Source organism: Peromyscus eremicus, chromosome 12 (genome assembly GCF_949786415.1).
Source record: "Peromyscus eremicus chromosome 12, PerEre_H2_v1, whole genome shotgun sequence".
Taxonomy (NCBI): Eukaryota; Metazoa; Chordata; class Mammalia; order Rodentia; family Cricetidae; genus Peromyscus; species Peromyscus eremicus.
In genome coordinates, this window is record NC_081428.1 from 55,998,502 (window position 1) to 56,025,223 (window position 26,722).

Consider the following 26,722-nt stretch of genomic DNA (forward strand, 5'->3'; position numbering starts at 1 on the left):
GGTGGCCTAACAGTATGCATCCAATCATATGCCCAATAAATAAGCAATTTGGTGTTCTGGGATGACCTAGCTTACACTGTGTGTAGCTGTAACAAGAAGCTACCTCTGACCTTCAGTTTGTCACAGATCGGAAAGAATGACCATTGTTAAGGGTGCTATCCTAACTAGCTTCCAGGTGCCTCATTTCGCAAGGCCGGTTCCTGCGGGGGGGGGTGGGGGGGGGGGGAGAGGTTCTGGGTAGCCATCTTTGTGCCGGGCAGTTCCCACGTGCCTCGGCGTCCGCGGCCATCCTTGTGCGGGGCGGCGCTTCCGCCGGCGTGCGGGCCGGAATCCGCAGTGGTCTGCGGGTGATGGAGCGGCGGGCGGGCTGTCGGCTTGGGCCATGGATGCTGTTACTGCTGCTGTTCCCGGTGCAGGGCCGCCAGAAGGAGTCAGGTGGGCTCCGGGCAGGGCCGAGTCTGCAGCAGCGGCTCCGGGTGCGCTCGGCTCCCCGAGGCGCTCGCTCCGGTCCCCGGCGCGCGGAGGATGCTGTGTGGCTGCAGCGCGAGCCGGGCGGCCGGCAGCGGGCGGGGGCGAGCAGAGGTGTCTGGGCCTCTGCTTCTAGCCCTGGCCCCTGGACAGTAACCCATCTTCAGGAACTGGGGGTGGTAGGGAGAGAGGGATGTCCCCTGTTTAATCACAGAAAACTGTTCCGTGCCTCCCTAGCACACGCTTAGGAGAGAGGGAGACTTCTAGCTGTAATGACAGAAGAGATGAGGGAGGGTTATGTCCAAGACTTGGCACTGGGTTCTCTTGATGGGGCTCAGTTTGATTAGGTGAGAATCCATGTCGAAGTCCACTGTATCCATAAGCCGTTTAAGGCCGGACATTAAGCTTGTGACTTTTCCAATTTCTTAGATACCCGATGGCCCAGGTAGAGGAGCAGACTTGACTCAAGCCCCGACAAGTTACACAAAGAATCCTTCTTGGCATTTCGTTTCCACTACTGGGAAAGGAAGGGGATTTCTGCAAGTGTTGGTCTTCTGTTGCTTCTGCCTGCTGCTTGCAAATAGGAATGCCAAGGGTATTTTGTTAACTCTTGTTTCCTTCACTTTTTGAAGGCTCAAAATGGAAAGTATTTATTGACCAAATTAACAGGGCTTTGGAGAATTATGAACCCTGTTCAAGTCAAAACTGCAGCTGCTATCACGGGTGAGTTCCTTGATGTGTCCCTGAGAGCTGGATTCTTGTCATAAGGACCTTTCCAAAGTCCCTTGAGAGATCTTGATGGCAGTTAACAGTGATCTAAGCATGTCTCGAGAGCAGAAGGGGTATTTCTGCTATATGAGAAGGCCCTGGGATGGGAGAGGCTTGATATTCTCCACATGGTCTCTACTCTCTATGGGATTTAGCACACGTGCTTTTCTGTTTCTGCCACAGACTGAAAGCCTCTTAAGGGACAGAGTTTGTCTTCTTGTCTGTGGTGCTGGCAGTCCACAATTGCATGTTGAAGGAACGAGCATATTTATCATCTAATCAGTATTTCCTCTTGGTTTTTATCTTTAAGGTATGCAGGTTTGGGCTGGGTTTAGTATGGTAGAAAGACAAGTACATTGAAAGCAGGCCTGAGGAGTTCTCCCACTGACCACCCCATATGGCAAGCCATGTAGCTCCTCTGAAAGTTCCTCATCAGATCAACAGAAGTCATAGTTCTTCATGTCCTCAGAAATCCACCTGATGCTAATGATGTTTCTTGACACCTACTTTGTGCTGAACTTGAAAAGAGATGTAAAGTAATTTATTTCCTGGTTACTGCAGTTTATGCTAGGGAGCATGAACCTCACCTTTATAATATAGAAAAGTAGAACATCTGTGAGATGGCAGGGGCTAAGGACGTGGGTTTGCCATGAATAGGAAGGAGGAATACAGGTCATCTAAGGAAGGGGCAGGCCTGATGAGGGGAGGAAGAAGAAACATTTACTTGCTCTTCCCGTGGCTTTGCTGTGTGTGGTGCTGGAGATCAAACCCAGGGCCTTGCCCATGCTAAGCAAGCACTCTACAACGGCACTATGTCCTCAGCACGTTTGATTGTGTGTGTTGTGTACGTTTGGGTGTGTTTCTTTCAGGTGTCAACTCTGCCTCAGTCTGTTAAGACTAGGTCTCTCACTGAACCTGGAGCTGGATTGGTGGCCAACAAGCCTCCAGAGATCTGCTCTCTTCCCTGGGGTTATGGCTATGTACTCTGGCACTGGGGATGTGAGCTCAGGTCTTTGTGCAAGCCCTGTTACCCAATGAACCACCTTCCCCAGGTTCTGAGTTTGATGTGTGTGCGTGTGTGCGTGCGTGCATGTGTGTGTGTGTGTGTGTGTGTGTGTGTGTGTGTGTGTGTGTTTAGTTACCCATGGTGCTTTTGTAGAAGAGCTGCTCATTCCCATCCACTGCTTTCCTTTCTGCTTAGTGGATTCTCTAAACGTACCTAGTGTATTTTCTGAACAAAATGTACTTGGGAGTAGCTGGAGCGGCCCCAGTCTCTTGGCCTGTTCTCCTCGATGATCTCTGTTCTTTCACAGCGTCATAGAAGAGGACCTCACTCCTTTCCGAGGTGGGATCTCCAGGAAGATGATGGCCGAGGTAGTCAGACGGAAGCTAGGAACCCATTACCAGATCATTAAGAAGAGATTATACCGGGAAGATGACTGCATGTTTCCCTCCAGGTAAGATCTTCTGCAGTCTTCTAATGGTACTCCATATATAGGCTGACTTCATAGTGCTCCTAGATGCCGACTTAGAGGATTAGCAAGTGAATCTTTTCCTTGTGTTTCAGGATAAACTCACCACTCACCTTGCCTAGGATTTTATTATAATTTTATTTTACCAGCTATTTTTTCGTTTTGTTTTTGTTTTTCAAGACAGGGTTTCTCTGTGTAGTTTTGGTGCCTGTCCTGGATCTCGCTCTGTAGACCAGGCTGGCCTTGAACTCACAGAGATCTGCCTGACTCTGCCTCCTGAGTGCTGGGATTAAAGGTGTGCACCACCACCGCCCAACTTACCAGCTGTTTTATGTAAGCCTAGTATACATCATTAATTATGATGGCTTTTTTTTTTTTTTTGGCCTGGTTCCACAAGCTAATGAAACCTGATAGGGTAATGTGGGCTATAGGAGGAAATGAAGTGGAGGGATTTATGAATGTATGTTGTGGGCCAGCTATGTGGTTACATAGTAATAACTCATTGTATGGATTTCTTCATTTAGTCCTCTATCAGTGAATATTTAAGTTACTCCTTACAACACCCCTACAAAATTTGGCTAATACAAGCATTGCTACTATGAGCATTCTTATGCATATACCTTTGAGCACACTGGCCATGGACATGTACACATATAGACTGAATTCCCAGAATAGGTAGGCTAAGTAATGTGTTTTGTTTTTGTTTCCCATGCTTTCTTAAATATATTTTTATTAATTAATTTACTAATTTATTTGACACTGTGTTTCATTATATAGCGCTGGTTGGCCTGGAATTTACTACATAGACCAGGCTGGCCTTGAACTCAGAGTTCTGCCTGTTTCTGCCCTCTATAGTGCTAGGATTAGAGATGTGTGCCACCACGTCTGGCTCACATGCTCTTAAGTAAACCTCATACCCTCTAATACAATGCTGTGTATTAGACTTTTATAATTTTTGTCAGATTGTTAAAAGTTGTCTACTTTTATTGAGACTTTCTTATTACTAATACAGTTAAGCATATTACATTTATGAACCATTGATTTTATTTGGTAGTTATCTCTTTGTATGTAAAAATATATATAATATCTATAGATAATATTTAATAATTATAATTTTAATAATAAATAAATACTATTTATAAAAATAAGTAAATAATACTTACTAAAAATAATATTTATTTGGTAGTTATATCCTTGTGCGTAAACTGTTTTAGCCTGGCATAGAGGCTGAAATCTTGGGTCTTGGGAGGCAGAGGAAGGAAGTTTGAGGCCAAAAGTTTGAGGCCAGATGGTCAACATGGTAAATTCCCGGCCAGCCGTGTTGCCAGAAAATTCAAATCAGTCTGTCAGATGCTAGGTCTGTGAGATCCTAGAGTGGTGCTGGGTAGGACCTCAGAGGATAGGGCAGACACAAGCCAAACATTTTCCCTTTCTTTCAAATAAACAAATTCTCTGAGGCTTCTCAGGGAGTCTGGTCAGAAAGTCTTGTTTTAGTCCTCACGATGGTGTCAATGCTGTTTCTGTCTTGCAAAACTAATTTCAATAATGACCTGTCTTTAGGTTGAAGGTATGAAAGGTTTTCCTTTCTCAAGACCTAATCATGGTAGAAAGAAAAATGGTACCTGTGGTAGTTTGAAAGTAATTGGCCCCCACAGTCTCATAGGCACTGTTAGGACATGTGGTTTTGTTGGAGTGGGTAGGCCTTGTTGGAGGAAGTGTGTCACTGTGGGGATAGGCTTTGAGGTTTCCTGTGCTGGGAATACTGTCTAGTGAGTCAGTCAACTTCCTGCTGCCTTCTGATCAAGATGTAGCCAGCACCACATCTGCCTGCATGCCACTCCCTGTCATGATATTAAAGGACTGAACCTCTGAAACTGTAGGCGAGCCACCCCAGTGAAATGTTTTATAAGAGTTGCCGTGGTCATGGTGCCTCTTCGCAGCAGGGAAAACCCCGACTACAACAGTATCTTAGTTAGCTTTCTGGTACTGTAACAAAACACCTGAGACAAGTAGGTATAGAAGAAAGGGTCATTTCGGCTCATGGTCTCAGAACGTTCAGTCTGTGGTCAGTCGGCTCTCTTGCTTTTGGGTCTGTGGTTATGTCCTGCAGCATGGGGGGTAGTACAAGGTAGAGAAACCTGCTTACCTCTGTCCCTTTGGAACGTGAGGAGACGGGGTGGGGGGTAGGGGGGTGGGAATGCAGCAGCTCATGGTCTCCTTGGAGGTCGTGCCTTCTGTGATCTAAGACTACCCTCTCCCTTAACTGTTTACCATCACCTCCCAGTTAGGCAAAGCTGAGGACCAGACATTCCAGATCCAAGCTATAGCAGTGTCTTTGTGTGTGAAGGAAGGCCAAGGAACACAGTGAGAAAATAAGGCCTCCCAGTTTCCATATTACAATTTGCATCTTCTCTACTAATTAAACTATTTCGTGTCATGGGAAGAAAGACCCGGTAATGATTAGAGAAGTGATATGAGTAGAAATGGTATTCTCTTCCAAGTTAGGATTATGGGAGCAACTTAGCTAAGAACGAAGACCGTCCCTTGTCTAAAGTGCCATCGTCCCTGTAGAGGCATTGCTTTCAGGGGACTGTGATCTGGCCACTGGCTTCTCTCACTTTAACGTTAGGATCCTCCTTGTCACACAGCCTGCAGGCACTGCTCTGATGATTTTGTGTTTTTTTTTGGTCTGGTTGACAGGTGTAGTGGTGTCGAACACTTTATTTTGGAAGTGATTCGGCGCCTCCCAGACATGGAAATGGTAATCAATGTACGGGACTATCCTCAGGTTCCTAAGTGGATGGAGCCTACCATCCCTGTCTTCTCCTTCAGTAAGGTGAGCACAGGAAGGGCCACAGGGGGGCAGAGGGTGAGCCTCCGGTATAAGCAAGAGATCTCCTCTAGCAATTTGATGGGTATTGGTGAGGGTGAGGCTGGAGATTCAGGAATGAACTTGTTCGGTGTTAATTCACAATCACTGAACCGTAAGACTGAAGAACTAGACGTGAAGACCCATATGTAATGTAAGATTGCCTACATCTAATGTCTAGGGCTAGGGAGAAGGGTGCCTTAAGAGCCTACCACATTCACAGGGGAGTCCAGGGAAACTCATAGGCTTAGTTAGGGAATGCTTTCATTTGAGAAATATTTCTTGCATTTCTATAATGTATGTAGTAGCTGTAGAGCTGAGTACCATCTGCCCTATCTCTGTCTGTATCCCAGGCATCCCGCATAGCTGAAATTGAACACTGAAGGTGCTGGGTAACTCCACATGGTTTATGCTTAAACAGTGCATTGTACAGATAGGCCTAGGGTAACCAAGAAGTTCAGTAAGAGGGAGTTTGGGTTCTGTTAGGGAGGACAGAAGTAATTGGGTAACACCTATGGACTTGGAGAATTTGGGACAATAAGCAGCTTGTCTGTACTCAGGTTCATGCAGATGGTGTATTGGCAAGGAGTACCTTCTGTAGAAACCAGGTATGAGGCATTCCGAGTGCGAGTGGGGAGACATTCCGAGTGACAGATGATAGGCTTAGGTTGGCCCATAAATCTTTGGGAAAAGGAGCAGGTGTTCTGTTTTGGTTTCTTCAAAGCAATATTCTTTTTTTCTTTATTTGGTTTTTCGAGACAGGGTTCTCTGTGTAACAGCCCTAGTTGTCCTGAATCTCACTCTGTAGACCAGGCTGGCCTCGAACTCACAGCGATCCCCCTGCCTCTGCCTCCTGAGTGCTGAGATTAAAGGCGTGTGCCACCATTCCCCAAACCAAAGCAGTATTCTTAATTTTTTCTTACTTTTTTTTTTTTCCTTTTTTGTTTTCGTGAGGGGACAGTTGCCCAGGGTTGTATGTGTGTGTACACAGAGGCCAGAGGTCAACCGTGGGTAAATTCTGCAGAAGCCGTCTACCATGTTTTTGAGTCAGGACCTCTCATTGGCCTTGAGCTTACTGACTGGGCTACCTGGCAGGGCAGCAAGCCCCAGGCAGGGGTCTACTGTGTGCCACGGTGCCCAGCTTTTTGTGGCCTCGGGGACTGGAACGCAGGTCTTCGTGCTTGCAAGACAAACGCTTTACCTTCTGAGCCATCCCCCAGCCGTCCCCGCTCTTTCTTCATCAAGGTGGACTTCCTCTCTAGACTTACTGCCTGTGTTGTAAGTGGTTTGTGCTGCCTCCTCGAAAGTGCCTGGTCCCAATGTGACCGTGACTTTACTGCCTTTGTTGTTGTTTTTTTTTTGTCCTTACTTCCCTCCTATTTTTCCCAGTCGCTCACTGTAGTCTGTCAGCTTTGGTTAACTGGGAAGTTCCTGTTGAACAACTGCTTTCTTTGTTGGAGAAGCTTGAAGAGTCACGGGGTGTTCTCTAAGTGTTGGAGAGGGGTCAGACAGCACCTTACGTATGTAGTTGCAATGAAGAAACAGTGGAGTAAGGCTTTGTAAGTGGCCACGTGATAGAGGTAGCCATAAGGGGGGAACGGAGGGTTTCAAACTTTTACCCAAAAATATGTGAGCTGGACTTGGATGGCTTATGCCTGTAAGCACTGGCTTATCCCAGCACCAAGGAAATGGAAAGATCACTGCATTTGAGGCCAGCCTGGTCTATGTAGGAAGTTCCAGGCCAGCCAGAGTTACACAGCAAATTCCTAGCTAACAACAACAGCAGCATTAGCAGCAGCAACAGCAAACCACCCCTCCCACCAAGATGTGCGTGGCCAGATGACACCTGCCTTCTCCTGTTCTGCCTCTGGTCTTTCTGGTCAATAAGCAGCCAGTGTGAGCTCAACAGTGACCTCCACAGTGTTAGGTGACGCTAGATCGTGCGTACTAAGTAGTCATCAGACACTGTCCTTTTAAACTATTGTAAGTCATTTTGTGTGGAACGTAGACCTGTAGGTAGACTTAGGGATATCGTTTTCCCCATTACCAGGAGATCGAGGCATGCATACATCGGAGCACTCTGTGGTGAAGAGGAAGAGTCAGCATTCAGACTACTGTGATCAGTGCCATTTCCTGATTCTTACTCTCAAAATAACCCCTGGGAAATAACTCAAAACTGGTAAAGCAGGGGAAACACCAGGATGTAACAGCAGTTAAGTTTTGACAGAACTGATTATTCATAATTCGGAATATTATCCCTACTCCCTCAAAAAAAAAAACCCTCCAGAATTTTGAGGAACTGAAAATCTTGACCTTTAATATGATTAAAAATTTGGGATTCGGATGGTCTGTTACTTTTTTTTTTTTTTTTCCAAGACAAGGTTTTACTGAGTAGCACTGGCTGTCCTAGAACTCACTATGTAGACCAGTCTGGCCTCGAACCTGCCTTTGCCTCCTGAGTGCTGGGATTAAAGGCGTGCACCACCACCGCCCAGCTGAATCTATTACTTTTTACGTCTGGTAATTCTTGCCTTTATAATGTCTGCAGTCTAGGCATAAGAGGTGATGTTTTGTGGTGCTGCATATTGTACTCAGGGCCTCATTTGTGCTAGGTAAGTTCTCTTTTCGGAGCCATATTCCCACATCTAATGTCTAGGACTTAGACCTTGCAGACAAATACAGTATTTCCCTGGCACCATGAAGGCCTTTGTTGCAACTGTATATAATGAATGCAGCTGGCTGCTTCTCATTCTCCTCCAAAACTTACTCAGGATGCCTTTCTGTTTCTGTCAAAGACATCGGAGTACCATGATATCATGTATCCTGCATGGACATTTTGGGAAGGGGGACCTGCTGTGTGGCCACTTTATCCTACAGGTCTTGGACGGTGGGACCTCTTCAGAGAAGATCTGGTAAGGTAGGTCCTTTGGGAAGGTTTTGTTTTTCCCTCTCTGTGAGTTTTCTTGAAGTAAGAAGTAGAATATAGTCAATAATGTAAGATTTCTGCCTGGGCTGGGGAGATGGCTCAGTAGGTAAGAGTTTTAGCTGTGCAACCTAAGGATATGAGCTTGGATATGGAGATCCACATAAAATCCAGGCATGGCTATATGTACCTGTAACCCCCAGTGCTCTTGGGGCCAGAGACAGGTGGATCCTGGGAGCTCACTGGCCAGCTAGCCTAGCAAAAATGGTGAGAGACCTGTCAGTGAAAGACCTGTCTAATGTCTTCTTCTGACCCTGCTATATACTCACACAGGTGTCTGCACATAAATGTGTACACACATACACAAACAACATAAAAGTCAGGGACTGTTATATAATATGAGCAGTTTTGTGTTGGGCCCAAGGGTAGAGCTTAGTTGACACTTGCCTAGCAGGTTGTGAAGCCCAGGGTTCGACCCCCAGCACTGCATAAACTGGTCATGGTGGCTTATGCCTGTAATCCCAGTAGTAGAGAGGTGGATGTAGGAGGATCACAAGTTCAAGGCCAACCTCATCTATGTAGGGAGTTTGATAATAGCCTGGAAATCATAAGACCCTGTCTCAAAATTTGAAAATCCCTGTCCAAAAGGGCAGAAGGCTCCTTCCTAAATTGTCAGCAGTGCCTCCAAGGGAAGGGTTATAAGAGTCTCTAAGCTTTGTAAAGATCATTTTGTATTTTATTTGTTTGAGTGTTTCCCTACATGTTTGTATGTGTCCGACATGCATGCCTAGGGCCCCCTAGTTAGAAGAGGGCATCAGATCCTCTGGAACTAAGAGTTAGAGACAGTGAACTGCCACGTGAGTACTGGGAACTGAACCCAGATCCTCTGCAAGAGCACCACATACTCCTAACCACTGAGCCATCTCTCCAGCACCATTTTCTTTAAATGTTTCATATTTTAAATATTCTCTAACACAGGGTCTCACCTGGTACCCCAGCCTGGCCTGGAACTTGTTATAGACTGCCCAGCCTCAAACTCAAGCAATCCTGTTTCACTCTCTCAAGTGCTGGGATTACAGGCCTGAGCCACCATACTCCACTGTGTATCATTATCATAATAGGAGAAAGTAAATTCAGTGATCTTATTGTAAGGAAGGGTAGATAATTTGTTGAAACAGTCTCACTTTGTAACCTAGGCTGTCCTTGAACACGCAACTCAGGCCGGGCTCAAACCCCTGATCCTCTTGGATACTGGGGTGTTACCCTCCCAAATACCAGCATTGTAGGTAGGCTTTTAAAAATTACTTGGAATGTGCTTGATAATTGGTACTAATGATGGGTTGTAGTGGATCCTTAAGTATATCAAGGACAAGTGTATTTCAGAATCCTTCTTGTTCATGACTGAGACATGCCTGGGCCTACTGATGCCATCCTACCAGACTTGTCAAGGTCTGGTCACCTACACTTCCTAAACCAGCTGTATTTTACATTCATGATTTTATACAGTATTGGTGTTACTCTAATGATGCCTGCCCATGTAGTCTTGCTATGTAGAACAAACCCATCTTGAGTTTGCCATTTTCCTGCTTCAGTCTCCTGAATGCTTGGGTTACAGGTATGTATGACCATACCTTGCTTATTGGTGCTTACTTAAGGATCTTCTGGAAACACAGTCATTATAGGCCTTCTCTAGGAGGCAAGGAAAGCATAATCTAATTCATCTTTGTTCCCAGAACCTGTTACCTTTACAAGTATGGCTAGAGATTCAAAGGGGACTGATTAAAACACAGAAGTGCTATATAGACGTGGCCTGCCTTCTGTTACATCAAGCAAGCTTGCTCAGGCTTGGTAATACTGATATTTGGACTGAGTAATTCTTTGTGGTAAGGAGCTGTCCTGTTCTTCTGGGATATTTAACATCCCTTGCCTCTACCCACTAAATGCCAGTAGCAGTTCCTCAGAAATGTTTCCAGATATAGCCATATGCCCCATGGGTAGGTAAGAAAACAGAGCCAGTGCCAGTAAGGGCTACAGATGTGACTCAGCGATAGAACACTTGCCTAGCACGTACAAGGTACTAGCCTAAGTATCCAGCACTATGAAAAGGGAAGGAAGACCCAGCTATGTGGAGAAACGAATAGGAAGCAGTTCCTTTTATTTTATTTATTTTTGAGACATTTAGCCTGGGTTGACCTCAGATTCCCCAGGCAGTGGAAGATGACCTTCAAGTATTTTATCTTTCTGCTTTTATTTCCCAAGTGCTGAGCTTACAGATGTGTGCCACCACTGTGGGAAAGAAATCCTTTTTAAAATTATTTCTTACATTTAAATGATGTGTGTGTGTGTGGGGGGGGGTGTGCACACAAATGCAGTGCCCTCAGAGGCCAGAAGAGGATGTTGGATCTCTGGAGCTGGAGTTACAGACAGTTGCGAGCTGTGGGCCGTGGGTACTGGGAACTGAACTCAGTACCCTGCAAGAGCAGTGCATACTCTTACCTGTTGGGCCCTCTCTCCAGCCCCAAGCCTGCCTTCACTGGAGTCTTGCACAGTCCGTGGCTGTGGGCAGGGAGATTCCAGGTGCTTTTGGAATGCTTTCTGTTTTCCCACAGAGTCTGAAACAGTGAATGTGTCATTCCCCACTAAATACAAAAGGACAAAACCCTCCCATCAGTGGATAGTGTTTACTCTTCGGGGGAGTAAGAAATCGTTCTGGCAAGTTCAAGACCAGCCTGGGCTACTGGGCTACACAGCAAGTCCCAGCCTAGGATACACAGTGTGATCCTGTCTCCAAATAAAGGGAAAAGATAGGACTGGAGGTGTTTTTCAGTTGGCCTGATTCTCCAGCATGCACAGAGACCCGGGTGTATTTCTCAGCACCGCTGAAAACCAGGCAGTGGTGGCACTCATCTGTATGAAGGATCAGAGTGTGAGACCAGCCTGGGCTACATGTAGGCCTATAGAAGGTTTCCTGTGTCCCACAGCTGCTCAGTCCCAAATAAACACACAGAGGCTTATATTAATTACAAATTGGTCTATGGCTCAGACTTCTTGCTAGCTGGCTCTTTCATCTTAAAGTAACCCATTTCTGTTAATCTGTATTTTGCCTCGTGGCCGTGGTGTTACTGGTCTGCTGGCATCTTGTTCCTTGGGCAGCTGGATGGTGTCTGCTCTGACTCCGCCCTTCTTCTCCCTGTCTCTCTGCTTGGATTTCCCACCTGGCTCTTTTCCTGCCTTACTACAGGCCAAAGCAGCTTTGTTTATTAACCAATGGGAGCAACATATAGTCACAGCGTACAGAAAGACCATCCCACAGCATGGCCCTTTGGTAAAAGGAAAGGAAAATAAAAGGTTAAAGGGTGGGCCAGTTTAGCTGAGGGTAGAGGTCTGAGGGCCTTGGAAATACCAAGCATTGCTCTTAGATGAGTGAAAAGAGGAAGCATGTCACTATATATCTGAAATCTACCTAGACCTCAGAAAGTTTGCATCCTGTGTTCTTCTGTTTCTATAATACAGCCCCACTGTCCCTCATCTACTCCAATTCAGCCTTCCCCTTCACAGAGGAAGACACATAGACTTCCCTGTTGGGGGTGGGGTGGGCTGTTCCTGCAAGGGCAGTTGAAAGTGACCTGAACTATAAGTTTCAGCAAGGAAGGCTGATCATGATAATATCTACTAACTCCTGAGTTTCAGGGACTTTTATCTGTTTTAGAGCATCATGAAGCATTACGAATCCCAGGGTCCTTTCAGATAACAGAGTACATACATCTGGTGATCCTTGATTTATTTCCAAAACATGAAGCCGGGAAGTGAATTCTCTTTCACTCAGTTCCTTTGCATTTCTTGTCACGAGCTAATTTTATTAATAGCCTTCTTTTACTCAGAGTGTAGAACTGTGCCATCTGAACGGTCCTATGCATGCCATTTGGACCCTGTGCACTTTTGTTTTGGTAAGTTAATGTTAGTGGGTTAGTGGATTTGTAGCTATTCCTGGCAAGCCCTTCAGAACACCGAAACACTAATAGAAGGGTTTGTGGTTTCACACATGGCTTGTTTTAGTAGCCTTAAATGGGTTTATTTAAAGGTACAAAGTTCTGAACTAATCTTCAGAAATGGTTAAAACATGTATCTAGAGGAAAGCTCCAAAACTAATCAAAAATCTATTTTCAGGTCAGCAGCACAGTGGCCATGGGAAAAGAAAAATTCTACAGCATATTTTCGAGGATCAAGGTGATTATATTTTCTGACCTTATAATAACATTTTCCAAGCTGTGGGTAAAATTATGTGACCTTGAGGGTATAATGTATCCTGTTGCTCAAAGGAAAAGCTAAGATAGCCAAGAAATGAATGTGGAATGATGGCCATGGCACACATCTGTAATCTGGCACTCAAGGGGCAGAGGCAGGACCGCTACAAGTTCCAGGCCTGCCTCATCTTCAGTATTGGGTTCCAGACCAGCCTGGTCCACAGGTTGTAAGTTCCAGGTCAGCCTTATTCTCAGAGTGGTTTCCAGGCTGTCCTGATCTGAATAGTGAGTTGCAGACCAGCCAGGGTTATACTGTGAGACCCTGTCTCAAAACAGCCACCATCACCAATAACAACAAAAGTATGGACTGGCAGGATCTTAAACTAGAGAAGAATTCAGCTGTGCTGGTTAGTGTTTGTCAACTTGACCCAAACTAGAGTCACCAGGGAGAAGGAAATACCTCCTTCAGATTGGTGTGTAGGCATGCCTGTGGGGTCATTTTCTTGATTGGTGATTGATATGGGAGGGCCTAGCCCGTGGTGGGCAGTGCCTCACCTGGGTATGTGGTCCTAGAAAGTATGAGAAAAGTAGCTGAACTTGACCCTGGCTGCAAACAAGTCAGTAAGTGGCTTTCCTCCATGGTTCCTGCTTTTGTGAGAGTTGCTCCCTGATTCCCTCAAAGATCAACTGATCAGGATATGTAAGCTGATCAGACCCTTTCCTCCCCAAGTTGCTTTTAGTCATGGTGTTATCACCACATGGAAAGCAAAATAGGACATCAAATATTTGCTGAATTACTCACAATTCAACTGAAATTCAAAGAAGTCAAGTCCCCAGACAGTTACTCAGTCAATATTTGTAGAGTGCCAGCTGCTGGGCAGAGTGGATGGTCCTCTTCTTGTTTACAGTTTCCTAGAAGTAGCTTGTCCTTGTGCCTCAGTCTCTCCTGCTTACCTCAGCAGGGATCATCACCAGGTCTCCTGACTGCCTTGTCCTCAGACCATGTGGCTGCTAAATAGTGTTTAACGGCACAGACTGAGGCTGGGGAGTGGAGAGAGAAGAAGAGCAGGTAGGAAGATGGAAATCCCTGTCTGTGTTCTGCCGAGGACAGTGTCTGTGAAATGGGTAAATGGACCGAAAAAGGAAGAGAGTTTGCAGTTTTTATGGTACCACCCATCCTCTACTCACCTCCTGGCATGGACAGTGGACTTCAGAGTACAACTGGATCTAATACCCATTGTTATGCCCAGATCATGGGGACCCCCAAAAGACCACCACTGAGACCGAATCCCAATGTAAAAGCAAAGATCCTTTATTTTCAAGCTCCGAGCTTGTTCTCTCTTATCTGTCCAATGCAGCAGTAAGAGCAGAGAGCCCTGAGCTTAGGCAGGGTAGAGTTTTTATCATAGCAAACGTTGGGGTGAGGAGATTTCCAGGGTTAGGGCCCTGATTGGCTGACATTTGTCTAGGTGTATCTGTAAAACAGAAATAGATGTGTGCTAGACTCAGTGACATTGACATCTGGCCATCTTATCTAACCTTATCTAATGGTTGGAATGTTTGGGATGTCAGGTACTTCCCCTTAGATGTAGGCCCTCCCTGGGTGGGGTCAGCTTATGGCTTTTCCTGGGTCTAGGTGTTGTCTGCCAGTAAGCCCATCCCAGAAGCTGTGTCTGGGCCTCTAAGCCTGTCATGGCAGCTGTGTGTTCAAGCTGTTTTGGGACCCCCACACCCATAACTTACTGTCTTACTAATTATCTGATTCTCACCTTTTTTTTTCTTTGAGATAGAGTCTTGCTATATAGTCTAGACTATCCTTGAACTTGAGACCTGTGTGCTTTCCAAGTAGCTAGGATTATGAGCATGTAATCACTATGGTCTTACCTTTTTTTGTTTGTGTATATTTTGAGATGGGGGTCTCACTTTGTAGCCCTGACTGGCCTGGAGCTCTCTATATAGTTCAGACTGCCCTTGAACTAACTCACAAAGCTCCTCCTTTGCCTCCTGAATGCTGGGATTAAAGGCATATGCTACTGTGCCCAGCTTTGTTTTCACATTTAAATATTATACTGGACTTTACAATGCATACATGTATTAGTCAGGGTTCTCTAGAGTCACAGAAATTATGAAATGACTTTCTCCTTCTCATATATATGGAGAGAGATAGAATGCCTATGGGAATTTATTGCAATGACTGCAGTCCAACAGTGGCTAGTTATGAGTAAAAAGTCCAAGAACCTAGCAGCTGCTTAGTCGCACGAGGCTGGGTGTCTCCGCTGGTCTCCTGGGATCCCAAAGAAGAAATGGATGTGCTGACAGGAAAGAGCAAGCAGGCAAAGAACAAACCCTTCCTTCTTCCGTTGTCCTTATATAGATTTGCCGCAGAAGGTGTGGCTCAAGTTAAAGGTGTGTCTTCCTGGCTCCAGATCTGGATCAAAGCCTTGTTGTCTTCTTGCCTCAGATCCGGATCACAAGTGTGCCCTCCATTTCTGGACTATAGTTCATTCCAGTTACAGTCAAGTTGACAGCCAAGAATAGCCATCATAAGACACAACAAAGACCATGTAGCTATTTTGGTGAGTGGTGATTATGTAGCCACACAGCTGTGAAAAGCAGTGATGATAGGTATTGGATGAACTTTCCAAAAAGGAAAATCATTCCCCGAAATATAGCTGTAGTGACCAGGACATCATTGCCTTACGGTTACTATTACTGTGATGAAACACCATGACCAAAAGCAACTCGGAGAAAAGGGTTTATCTCAGTCACAGTTCCCCATAACAGTTCATCATCCAAAGCCGTGAGGGCAGGAACTCACACAGGATAGGAACCTGGAAGCAGGAACTGATGCAGAGGCCACAGAGGGTGGCTGCTTACTGGCTTGTTCATCATGGCTTGCTCAGCCTGCTTTCTTATAACACCCAGGACCACCAGCCCAGGGGTGGCACCACCCACAATAGGCTGGGCCCTCCCCCATCAATCACTAAGAAAATGCCCAACAGCCAGATCTTACAGAGGCATTTTCTCAACTGAGGCTCCCTCCTCTCTGATGACTCTAGCCTACGACAAGTTGACATAAAACTAGCCTGTAAAATCATACTCTTACAGACCAGATGTAGGCCAGATGTGGTGGCACACACTTACAATCCCAGTGCCTGAGAGATTACCAATAAGGATCAGGAATTCAAGGCCACATTTGGCTATATAGTAAGTGTGAGGGTAGCCTGGGCTACATGAGATCCTGTTTCAAAACAGTAAAACTGGATGAAAGTAAAGACTCAATACTCCCCGTCTTTGATGGGTAAAGTGGGAATAGCCTAAACCACCAAAATGCTGCCCTACCCAGGATCCCCTTCCTTTACTGTACCAGACCCAGTGAATTATCCTATCTGTGCTAACAGCCACCACACTGGCCAGTACGGCTCACCTTTTAGGGATTGGGAACGTTATGGTGTAGGCCACATAGATTTATGTTCTGTATTTTCTCTGTAGGACAAGCCCCGAAAGAGATCCTCTCATTCTTCTGTCTCGGAAAGATCCCAAACTGGTTGATGCAGAATACACCAAAAACCAGGCCTGGAAATCTATGAAAGTAATGAGCAACCGTCTGAATAGAAGCAGAGCAGTGATGACTCTAAGAACATTGCCAGCTGGCTAGACTTTCCGATTAGGTTTCCTCTCAGTGAGGAGATGAACGTGGAGCAGTTCTGTGCACCAGTATTAGCATATATGTAAATTTCTGCTCGCTCTCCAGACTTTACTCAGTACTATGCTGAGTGTGTCAATAACTGAAGAGTTGAGGGTTATGAGCTTCTGAGAGAGGCCAGATAGTAAGTGTGGGTCCACCCAGGTCATTACTGCATGTTCTGCTGTAACAGGGTGAAAGGAGCAGACAGCTTTCACAACATGGCTATTTCCTAGTTATTTTATTAATGGGCACCAAAATTTGAATTTCATGTGAAATTTGAATTTCATGTTGTCTGTCTGTCTATCTATCTATCTATCTATCTATCTATCTATCTATCTATTTTTGCTTTTTTTTTTTGAGACAGAGTTTCTCCATGTAGTTTTGGTGCCTGTTCTGGATCTCGCTCTGTAGACCAGGCTGGCCTCGAACTCACAGAGATCCTCCTGGCTCTGCCTCCCGAGTGCTGGGATTAAAGGCTTGCGTACTGCAGCCCGCAAATTTCATGTCTTCTATCTTTCCTTTGTTTGTTTGTTTGTTTGTTTATTTGTTTTTGCTTTTAGTTCTGGTGATTCTGGAACTCACTATGTAAACCAGGCTGGCCTTGAACTCATAGAGATCCACTTACCTCTCTCTGTTTCCTGAGTGCTGAGATGGAAGTCCTATGCCACTATACCTGCATTTCATATAATTTTTACATATCAAAAATATATTTCTTTCCCTTTTTCCCCCAGTCCCTTGAAAATGTGAGAATATCCAGTACATGAGTTCTATACCCCCACACGATGGGTTGGAGTCGGTCTGTGGCTGTAGTTTACCAACCCCTGGGTTAAATGAATGGTGCTCAGTGGCTATAGAGTAAAACCTGAGGGCTCAGACAGTGAGCTAAATGACTAAGTGTCTGGGGCCAGAGTTCCAGGAATCTTCATTTCCTTAAAATATGAAAACTGTGACCTTTCGCTTTGTGGTCCATCGGTCCTGACTCTGACTTCTTGCCTTCTGTAAGAATTTAAAGTCCTAATTTCCTCATTTGCAGTTTTAATACAGCATATGAGAAAAAAAAGTGTTAACCTTCATGGAGAACAACCTAGCGTATACCTGAAATGGATGTGTTATTTGCATAGGTTTTATTTGGACATTTTTGTTCTTGCCATAGTGGGGATTGAATCTTTGCCTTGGAATGCTAGACAAACACTCTACTAGAGCTACAACCATTAGCCTATTTTGTTTTGAATTGAAAATTTGTATTTTATGTGTATGAGTGTTTTGCCTGTGTCTATGTATGTGTGCCTGGTGCCTCCAGAGGCTGAAGAGGGTGCTGGAGTTATGGACTGTTGTAAATTGTCATGAGGATACTTGGAATCAAGCCCAGGTCCTCTGCAAGAACAGCAAGTACTTTTAACCGCTGAGCCATCTCTCCAGCCCGACTCTTAGCCTATCTTATACCATTTTAGTCAAACAGGAAGAAATGAGTTTAAGAAACCTTAACACAGATATGCACAGAAATTCAAGGGCACCCTCAGTTAGTGACTTTGAACCTAGCCTGGGCTATGCAGCCTTTCTACAAAACAAAACAAAACAAAACAAAATGGGAAAAGGACAGCAGAAACCAAGAAACGAAAGAACGCATTCATTCAGCACGCAGGTTGTTAGCATCTCCCGTGGAGGCGGGCAGCGAGGCAAATAGGAAGGAGCAGCTCCCGATGGCTGCTGCCAAATGGGATAGGAGCCTGGTTTGCTAGATGTTTATTATTGTTACTGTTACTATTTCCCTTCAAGAAAATTTAGAAATCTGGATTTTTATGATTGATTGATTGACTTTGAGATAGGGTCTTCAGTAGCCTAAGCTGGCCTTAAGCTTTTGATGTAACTGAGGGTGACATTGAATTTCTGATCCTCCTGCCTCCACCTTCACTTGAACTTCAACGGTCAAATCCCCCACTGGGATCCCAGGCTTGGTATGGGCTGCCAAGCCACGCCAGGGATCTGGGCTTTTGTGAGAAATGTCATGCCACCTAGTGAAATGTTAGCAGTGGTTTGAATATTTATTTTTAAATAATAGGCCCAACGAATGTCTCTGTGAGTTACGACCATGGGCCCCATAAGCCAGCCCATGTGGCCTTCTGTGTGTGTGTGTGTGGGGGGCAGTTCACACAAAGGGAGGTGGGCAGTACACCATGACCTCTTAGTTCAAATGAAGATAGCATGACTTCAGGTGAGTCCAGAGTCTAAAACCAGACAGACCCTATTGCTGCTATTAAGATCACATGACACTGAGCAAGTCCCGACTTGAAACCTTGGGCTCCTTGGTGGTCTAGTAAATATGATAATGCCTCTGGGGCCTGTTTTGTTTTCATGATACTGAAATGAGGTTATGAAATGTTTTAACAGTGCACTTGCCAGTAAGTGCTCTTGCTAGTAATGATCGATTCCTTTTCACCTGCAGGATACCTTGGGGAAGCCAGCTGCTAAGGATGTTCATCTGATAGATCACTGCAAGTACAAGTAAGACTTCCAGATACTTATGTCTGTATTGCTTTCCAAATGCTTCACTTTGGAGACTTTCATCTGAAGTATCTTGTTCATTCATTTAGTTGGTTTTCACTGAGGCCTGCAGGGACTGTGGAGAAGAGTGAGGCATGGTTCCTTAATTAATTACCATTAATTAAAGTGTCAGGATTACCTCTCTCCACAACACTCCTTCCAGTAGTTAGATTACATATTTGTCACAATAATAAATGTTATAACGAGGAGCTCCAAATACAACTTGGTATTGGAGCATGTGCTTACTTACCATAATAGAGGCCCCAGGTTCATTCTGATCATTGTAACAAACAGGCAAACATCATAATGAAATTCTGGGACTAAGAATTAGCTAAACAGGTAAACTGAGGCTTGGAGGAGGGTTGGGATGGGACTTGGGAGGGGGAGCGCCTCTGTTAGAAACAGACAGCTCCATATATGAGAAATGCTGAGAAGAAAACAGCCCTTTTTTGGTTTTTTGAGACAGGGTTTCTCTGTGTAGCTTTGCGCCTTTCCTGGATCTCGCTCTGTAGACCAGGCTGGCCTTGAACTCACAAAGATCCTCCTGCGTCTGTCTGCTGGGATTAAAGGCGTGTGCCACCACCGCCCGGCTTAAAACAGCCTTTTCTTAGAGAGCTTTTTCCAGGGAGCATCTCTTCGAGGATTGATTAGCTTAGACTTGTCTCCCTGTACTTTGGAAGAAGAGGGTGATAGATATCCAGGAAGAGGCCTGTCTTTGACCTGATGGACTGCACGAGAGGAAACAGAGATTTGGGAGCCTGACTTACTATATGACTCAATATGTAGCTGGGATGCACTTGAACCCCTGCTCCTCCTGTCTCTACCTCTCAAATGCTGGGATTGTAGGCATGTCCCAACATGCCCATTGTAGAGTTTTTTACTCTTTTTCAGAATGTATTTTTTTACATTTACTTATTTTGTGTGGGTGCATGTGTGCCATTGCATACATGTGGAGGTCATACCACTCAGTGGGGTCGGTTCTCTCCTTCCACCCTCCAGGCTCTGGAAATTGGATGCAGGACCTCAGGCTTGGTGGCGAGCACCTGCTGAGCCATCTTTACAGCCAAGCTTTGTTACTTTTTGTTTTTAATGTGTATCATTGAACATATTTTTCATATAGGTCTGAAATCTATAAAAACAAAACAACAAAACCAGCCTATTATTTCTTTCTGATCCTGGCTGTTTTCTACCCAGCACACAGCTGCTGGCTCCATATAACTCTGGAGAAATTATTTCTTTGGTTTACCTGACATTCCTGGAACAACCTGCAGCTCCAACCCAGGAAAAGCAAGGAATTTGTGGAAACTGCACAGATACATACTGATGTGTTTTTGAACGCTGATAATAGGGCATAGTGGCTCAATGCCTGAGTCTCAGCACTTGGGGGGATGAGGCAGGAGGATTTCTGTGAGTCTGTGGCCAGCCCAAGGTAAAGTGTGAGACCATGTTATAGTTAGGGTTTCTACTACTGTAATAAAACACCATGACCAAAAACTACTTGGGGAGAAAGGCTTCATTTTGATTTTTAGCCTGTAGTTCATCATCCATGGCATTCAGGGCCGGAACTCAAGGCAGGAACCTGGAGCCAGGTCCTGAAGCAGAGGCCATGGAGGAGTGCTGCTTGTTGACTTGTTCCCCATGGCCTGCTCGGCCTGCTTCCTTATAGAACCCAGGACATCCCCCAGGCAGGTGGGCTTTCCCATGTCAATCATTAGTCAAGGAAATGCCCCTACAGACTTGCCTATAGGTAAACCGATAGAGGAATTTTCTCAACTGAGCATCCTTCCCAAATGACCCTAGGCGGTGTCAAGTTGTCAACTAACCAGCATACTCTGTCTTAAAAAAATAAAAAAGGAAAACATTACAGAAGGGAAGGGGGGACATAAAAGCAGAGGCAGGGGTGAGGGAAGGGGATGGGGGGAGGGGAAAGGTCCCCTTTGTGGCAGCAGCTCTAGAAAATGAAGTGTGCTTTCTTCTCTTTCTTAGGTATCTGTTTAATTTTCGAGGTGTAGCTGCAAGTTTCCGGTTCAAACATCTCTTCTTGTGCGGTTCGCTGGTCTTCCATGTTGGTGATGAGTGGGTAGAATTCTTCTACCCACAGCTAAAGCCATGGGTTCACTACATCCCAGTCAAAACAGACCTCTCCAATGTCCAGTAAGCACTTACCTTCCAACTGAAGTTTCTTATGACCATTTCCTCTTCAGTCCAGCCACTTAAGGCATTTTCTCAGGATGATTTCATTTTCAAGTTTAAGCTTTTTCCCACATTGAATATTTGGTCTGTACACATTGTATACTGTTATGTATTATCTAGGTAGGTTATACATGGCATTTAACTTGAAGTGCTTTAATTTACAGTGCTGTTTCTAACATAACATGCAGATGATGTGAAAAGCTTTGATCTTTCAACACCTGAAGATAGATTTGGCCTTATTATGTTGTTATTCAGTGAAGCCCTGGCAAATATAGTCTTTCATGATGGGAGGAGATAGAGGTGTGCAGAGAGCTCCGGAAATCCTGTTGAAGAGAGGCAGGAAGGATTCTATGAGCCATGGGGGTCAAGGTCATCCCAAAGAGACCCACAGAAACAACTTAGCTGGACTCATAGGAGTTCACAGACTCTGGACTGACAGCTAGGGAGCCTGCATGGGACTGACCTAGGCCCTCTACACATGTGTGACAGTTGTGTAGCTTGGTCTATTTGTGGTACTCCTAGTGGTGGAAGCGGTTCCTGTCCCTAACACTTTGGCTGGCTTCCAGGAACCTAGTCCTCATACTGGGTTGCCTCGCCCAGCCTCAATGCAAAGGGAGGAGCTTAGTCCTACCTTAACTTGATATGTCAGGCTTTGTTGACACCCATGGGAGGCCTGTCCCTTTCTGAACAGAAACAGAGGAGGAGTGGATGGGGGTGACAGCGGGAGTGGGGTGGAGGGAGTAGGGAGACACGGGGGGCGGGGACAGAAGGAGAGGAGGGAGGGGAAACTGCAGTTGGGATGTAAAATAAATGAAAAAATTTTAAAACAATATATTGGAAGGAAGGGAGGAAGGGGAAGAGAGAGAGAGAGAAGAGAAGAGATGTGGAGAAGGGCCAGAAATGTGAACCAAGTTCCGTCCTCTGACTAGAACAAGAGTTTGGAGACAAATCGGAAATTTTCAATGTTTATTTATGTCTTTGTGTGCGTGTGTGTGTTGGGGGACACTTGTGAAGGAGCGTATGACATGCCACTGCGTGTGTGTTGTGGTCAGAGAAACAACTTGCAGGAGTCTGTTTGCTCTCCACCTCGCTCGTTTCTGTTGCTGTGCTGCACGCTCCAGGCTTCCTGTGACTCTCCTGTCCCTGCTGAGATGACAGCAGATTGCCAGCACATCCAGCCTTTCACAGGGGTTTCCAGGGTAGACTTGGCTTGTCAGGCTGCCACCTGCTGAGCCATTTTTCTGGTCCCAGAAATTATTTTTTATACTTGACTTTTTATGATTATTGTTGTACATTTTTGTGTTTTCCAAAATACATCCCAAGTTTATATACTGGAACATAGTATAATAGATGGTGGTGACAGGTAACAATCTGACTTTAACTTGCTTTTTTTTTTTTGAGATATGATTTTATGTAACTCGGGCTTTCTTTCTTTTTTTTTTTTGGTTATTCAAGACAGGGTTTCTCTGTGTAGCTTTGCACCTTTCCTGGAACTCGCTTTGTAGACCAGGCTGGCCTCGAACTCACAGAGGTCGGCCTGGCTCTGCCTCCCGAGTGCTGGGATTAAAGGTGTATGCCACCACTGCCCGGCGTAACTCGGGCTTTCTTCATACTTGCTGTATAGTTGAGGCAGTCTTGAACTCCTGATGCTCCTGCTTCTGCCTCCCATGTGCTGGGATCATCGCATACACCATACCCCATGATTCCTGGTTTTGTATATAGAGTTTTTTTCTTTGCTGTTACTTTATTTCTTTAGGCACCCTGATATCTTTCCTTTAAAGAAATTATCTACAACCTACAGATCTCCAGATTTATCTGTTGCTTTTCTTACTTGGTATTAATGAGTGTGATCTATATTTTAAAAGCTTATGATTTTGTGTGTGTCTGTGTGTGTCTGTGTATGGTGCATGTGTGTAGGAAGGCCAGAGGTCAACAGGGGCCATACATTTTGTTCTCTTTGTGACAAAATCTCTTGCTGGGACCTTGTGCTTGCCTATTAGAATTGGCTGGCTGGCCGGCAAGCTCCAGGGATCCGTCGGTCTCTACTTTACTGACATGGGAATTAGAAGCACAAGCCATCATGCCTGGCTGCTTCTGTGGGTATTGGTGTGGAACACGGGTTCCTGTGCTTGCATGGCAAATACGTTAGCAGCTGGGCCATCTCCCCAGCTTCTACATTGTCGTGGTTCTTGTCATTTTAGGGAGCTGTTGCAGTTTGTAAAAGCAAATGATGATATTGCTCAGGAAATTGCTAACAGGTAAGCGTTATTTGTTTGTCCTTTCTTGTCCTCATCTGTCCTGAAGTTTTCCAAATATAGTTACATGATAATGTCCTTGCCTCGGCTTCATTACAAAGGGAATCCAGAGTTACAGCTGTCCTGAGGCAAATGCACACATCCACAAATGCTCCGTGTTTATACAGATAGATTTCAGTCTTTCAAGGATTCATTGACTTTTAAATTGTATGTATATTTGTGTCTGCCTGTGTGTGGGTATATGCATGTCAGTGCTGGTGCCCAGGAGGTCAGAGGCACAGGACCCCCTAGCACTGGAATTACAGGCAGTCATGAGCAAGAGCAGTACACTCTTAAACACTGAACCCTCTCTCCAGGCCCAGGGTCTCTCCAGTCTTGGAGGAACTAAGACAAATATTTTTAGCTAGGCATGGTGACTCACACCTGTAATCCCAGCAATGGGGAGACTGAGCCAAGAGAATTGCTTTGAGTTCCAGGACAGCCTGGCCTATGAAGTGAATTCTAGGCCAGCCTGAAGTAAAGAGTGCGCAGTCTCAAAACTCCCAACCACACCAAGACAAAACAACAGCAACAAACTTACGTGGTTAAAATGAATATTGGCTGGCAATATTGCTTGTTTTTAGAAACAAACGTTCAGTACTATTGCTGAATACATGCATATGGATGTGACAGTTACAGGGTTGGTTGTGAGGTGCAGTTGAGTTAAATCAAATGCTCAGAATAAGGCTCATGATAAAGTAGCGTAACCATATGTGGGCTTGTTGTTGTTAATAAAGCCTGTGATTTAAAATACTCTTGTCAATCTTGTCTCTAGGGGAAGCCAGTTCATCAAAAACCATTTGCAGATGGATGACATCACCTGTTACTGGGAGAACCTCTTGACTGAATACTCCAAATTCCTGTCCTATAATGTAACAAAAAGGAAAGATTATTTTCAGATCATTCCCAAACTTTTGAAAACTGAACTGTAGTAGTCCTCAGAGGACCGGAATCCTGACAGTGGATCTGGGATGCTCTGTGGTGAAATACCATGAGCGTGACACCTGTATTTTGAACACCTTTGGTCAAACTAAACATCCAGTTTTCCTTATCATGTTATATCTGGAGGGACTCTTGAGAAAGATCTAAAATGTGTTTAATGAACAGAAATGAAACAGCTCAGCTCTTTGAAATCATGAAATAAGGATTTGGAACGACATTCTAACTTTCATTTTCTTAGGATCAATCACAGCTTGTGCCTCAGGTCATCTACATGTATCATCACTGTGAAATTGACTGGGTCCAGGCCCTTTGTCCTGTTATTTGGAGCAGACCATCCATCCTTTGGTACAGTTCATATCTGCAACTCTGAAGTCATTCTAGGCTTGATGCCTGTTGCTCTATTTTAACGTAGAAATCCTCTGGGGTTTGAAAAGCCCCACAATGATCATTTCCTGAAGCGTCTAAGGACGTAGTGGCTGTGCCATGCGGCGCTGTTGGAGTTCTCTTTTGTAGAGCCTAACTTCTTCGGCACTCAGGAGGTTTCTCTACTGCTTCAATTGCATGAGTAACTTTTGCAGGTGGATTTCAAGTGCCCATTTTGTGCCTTCGTGTCCTTTTTATTCTCTCTCTAAAAGAGAGAGATAAAGAGAGAAATTTCTTAATACATTTAGGAAGCAGCCTTGGTTAAAACAAAACAAAACAAAACAATGTCCCTGTAATACTAGCACTTCTGAAGTAGAGGCAGGAAGAGTTCATGGCCACCCTCAGCTACATGAGAGTTCAAGGACAGCCTGGCTACATGAGATCCTGCCTTATAAACTCTAACTCACATTTTGCACACCTTTGATTTTGCGTTCTTAAATTAGTAGCAGCAGGACCATCTCAATTTGCAGAGACCATAATCTTCATATGTGAACACATCTTAAAGTGATAATTTATAGAGCATTCAGTTTTCATTTTTTTACTCCCATAGGGGATATTTTAGTGTAAATCATTATTGGAGTACTTCCTTATTCCCCTTCTGAGAAAGATGTACAGACAGTTTATTTCAAGTTACAGCTGCAACATCACCTTTCTGAACCTCATTCTTGGCAGTTAGGGACTATTGTTACAATCTGCTCATGCCTGTATTATGTGCTATCACACTGCGTTGTGGTTATTGGCTATTTCTTTCATTGTTCTGTAAGCTTATTGATGGTGAGAATGCTGTTTCACTGCTCTTGATGTCTCCATTATCCAGCACAGTGCCTCACAGAATAATTACTGAAGAACTATTGGGGGGATGGGTGAGTAGGGGATGGATTGATACACTCACTTGGCTTAACTAAATTCTATTTTTAAATTGCTCAGTTACTGGCTGAGGGGATGAGATGCATTGTAAGAAATGGATCAATACAGATCCTCACTTGCCCTCTCGAGTAGCAAGGGGTATCTTTGTTTTAAAAACAAGTTGCTCAGATTTTATACTTACCTGTGTACCTCAGTGTAGATGGTATGAGAATGACGTGTAACACCATGTAAAGTGTATGCTTTTGAAAATAGTTTGTGTGCTCACACTTCTGAAGATTTTGTTATTATTCATACTAGCTCAGTCTCAAACGTATCATTTGCTCCTCAAAAAATTCATTCTCTCTACTATGGAAAAGGTTACTGTTGTTTTCAATATAACCAAATATAGTATGTTTTCTAAGAGTTGTACTTGGTGAACCTGGCAAAAGGAACTGCTGACCCGAGAGAAAATTGACAACAGAAAAAGGTATTGGGTTTGATGAGCAGAATTCAGCCACACAGGCTGAGGATCGGGTGGGATCAGGTGGTGGTTCCAAGCAGTGATGATTGAAATCCTTCACTGATGGTTACTCTGTTTGCAAGCTCATGTCCTGAGGATGAAAGAGTGGTATGTGTTAAAGTGTGTTTTGATTACTTCTCACAACAACCTTGTGACTTTGACAGTATTGCTTTGTGACCCTTCAAAATAGTCAGAGTACAGGAGAGGCAGAGTGCTTCCCTGTGGTACAAGAAGGTAAGTTCTGATAGCTTGGGAAATATGGAAGGCTGACGGAGTAAGAGAGTTGGAGAGATGAGATAGCGCAGTAAGGCTGAGCAGTAGCCAAAGTGAATCTTTGGAGGCTAGGATATAGCTGAGTGGTAGAGCACTTGCCTGGCATAGGTTCAATTCCCATTACCACCTAAAACAACAAAATCAGTCTGCAGAGTTAGTGAAATCTATCAGTTATCATTTGTGTCTGTTGGATACAGGATCCTGGGGATGTTTGAGTTATATGTAAATGATTTTATCGTCTGCCCAACCTCTGCCCAG

The 26,722-nt window shown here is 44.7% G+C and overlaps 1 protein-coding gene across 1 annotated transcript; it reads left to right on the forward strand.

Moving 5' to 3' along the window:
- The first annotated feature begins 307 nt into the window (after positions 1-307).
- On the forward strand, positions 308-25,412 carry Poglut1 (protein O-glucosyltransferase 1). The gene is made up of 11 exons (XM_059277328.1): positions 308-435; positions 1,101-1,191; positions 2,550-2,693; positions 5,409-5,544; positions 8,373-8,494; positions 12,668-12,727; positions 16,237-16,336; positions 18,876-18,934; positions 20,960-21,127; positions 23,368-23,424; positions 24,236-25,412. Exons 1-11 carry the CDS (start codon positions 351-353, stop codon positions 24,390-24,392), a joined length of 1,179 nt encoding a protein of 392 aa, XP_059133311.1. The 5' UTR covers positions 308-350; the 3' UTR covers positions 24,393-25,412.
- The last annotated feature ends 1,310 nt before the right edge of the window (positions 25,413-26,722 follow it).

Bases quoted from the DNA above. Each gene is read 5' to 3' on its own strand.
- Poglut1 (XM_059277328.1), top strand. From the start codon at position 351: ATGGAGCGGCGGGCGGGCTGTCGGCTTGGGCCATGGATGCTGTTACTG. The intron at 436-1,100 runs GTGGGCTCCGGG...CACTTTTTGAAG, and splicing joins GGGCCGCCAGAAGGAGTCAG to GCTCAAAATGGAAAGTATTT. The intron at 16,337-18,875 runs GTAATGAGCAAC...TTTCACCTGCAG, and splicing joins AGGCCTGGAAATCTATGAAA to GATACCTTGGGGAAGCCAGC.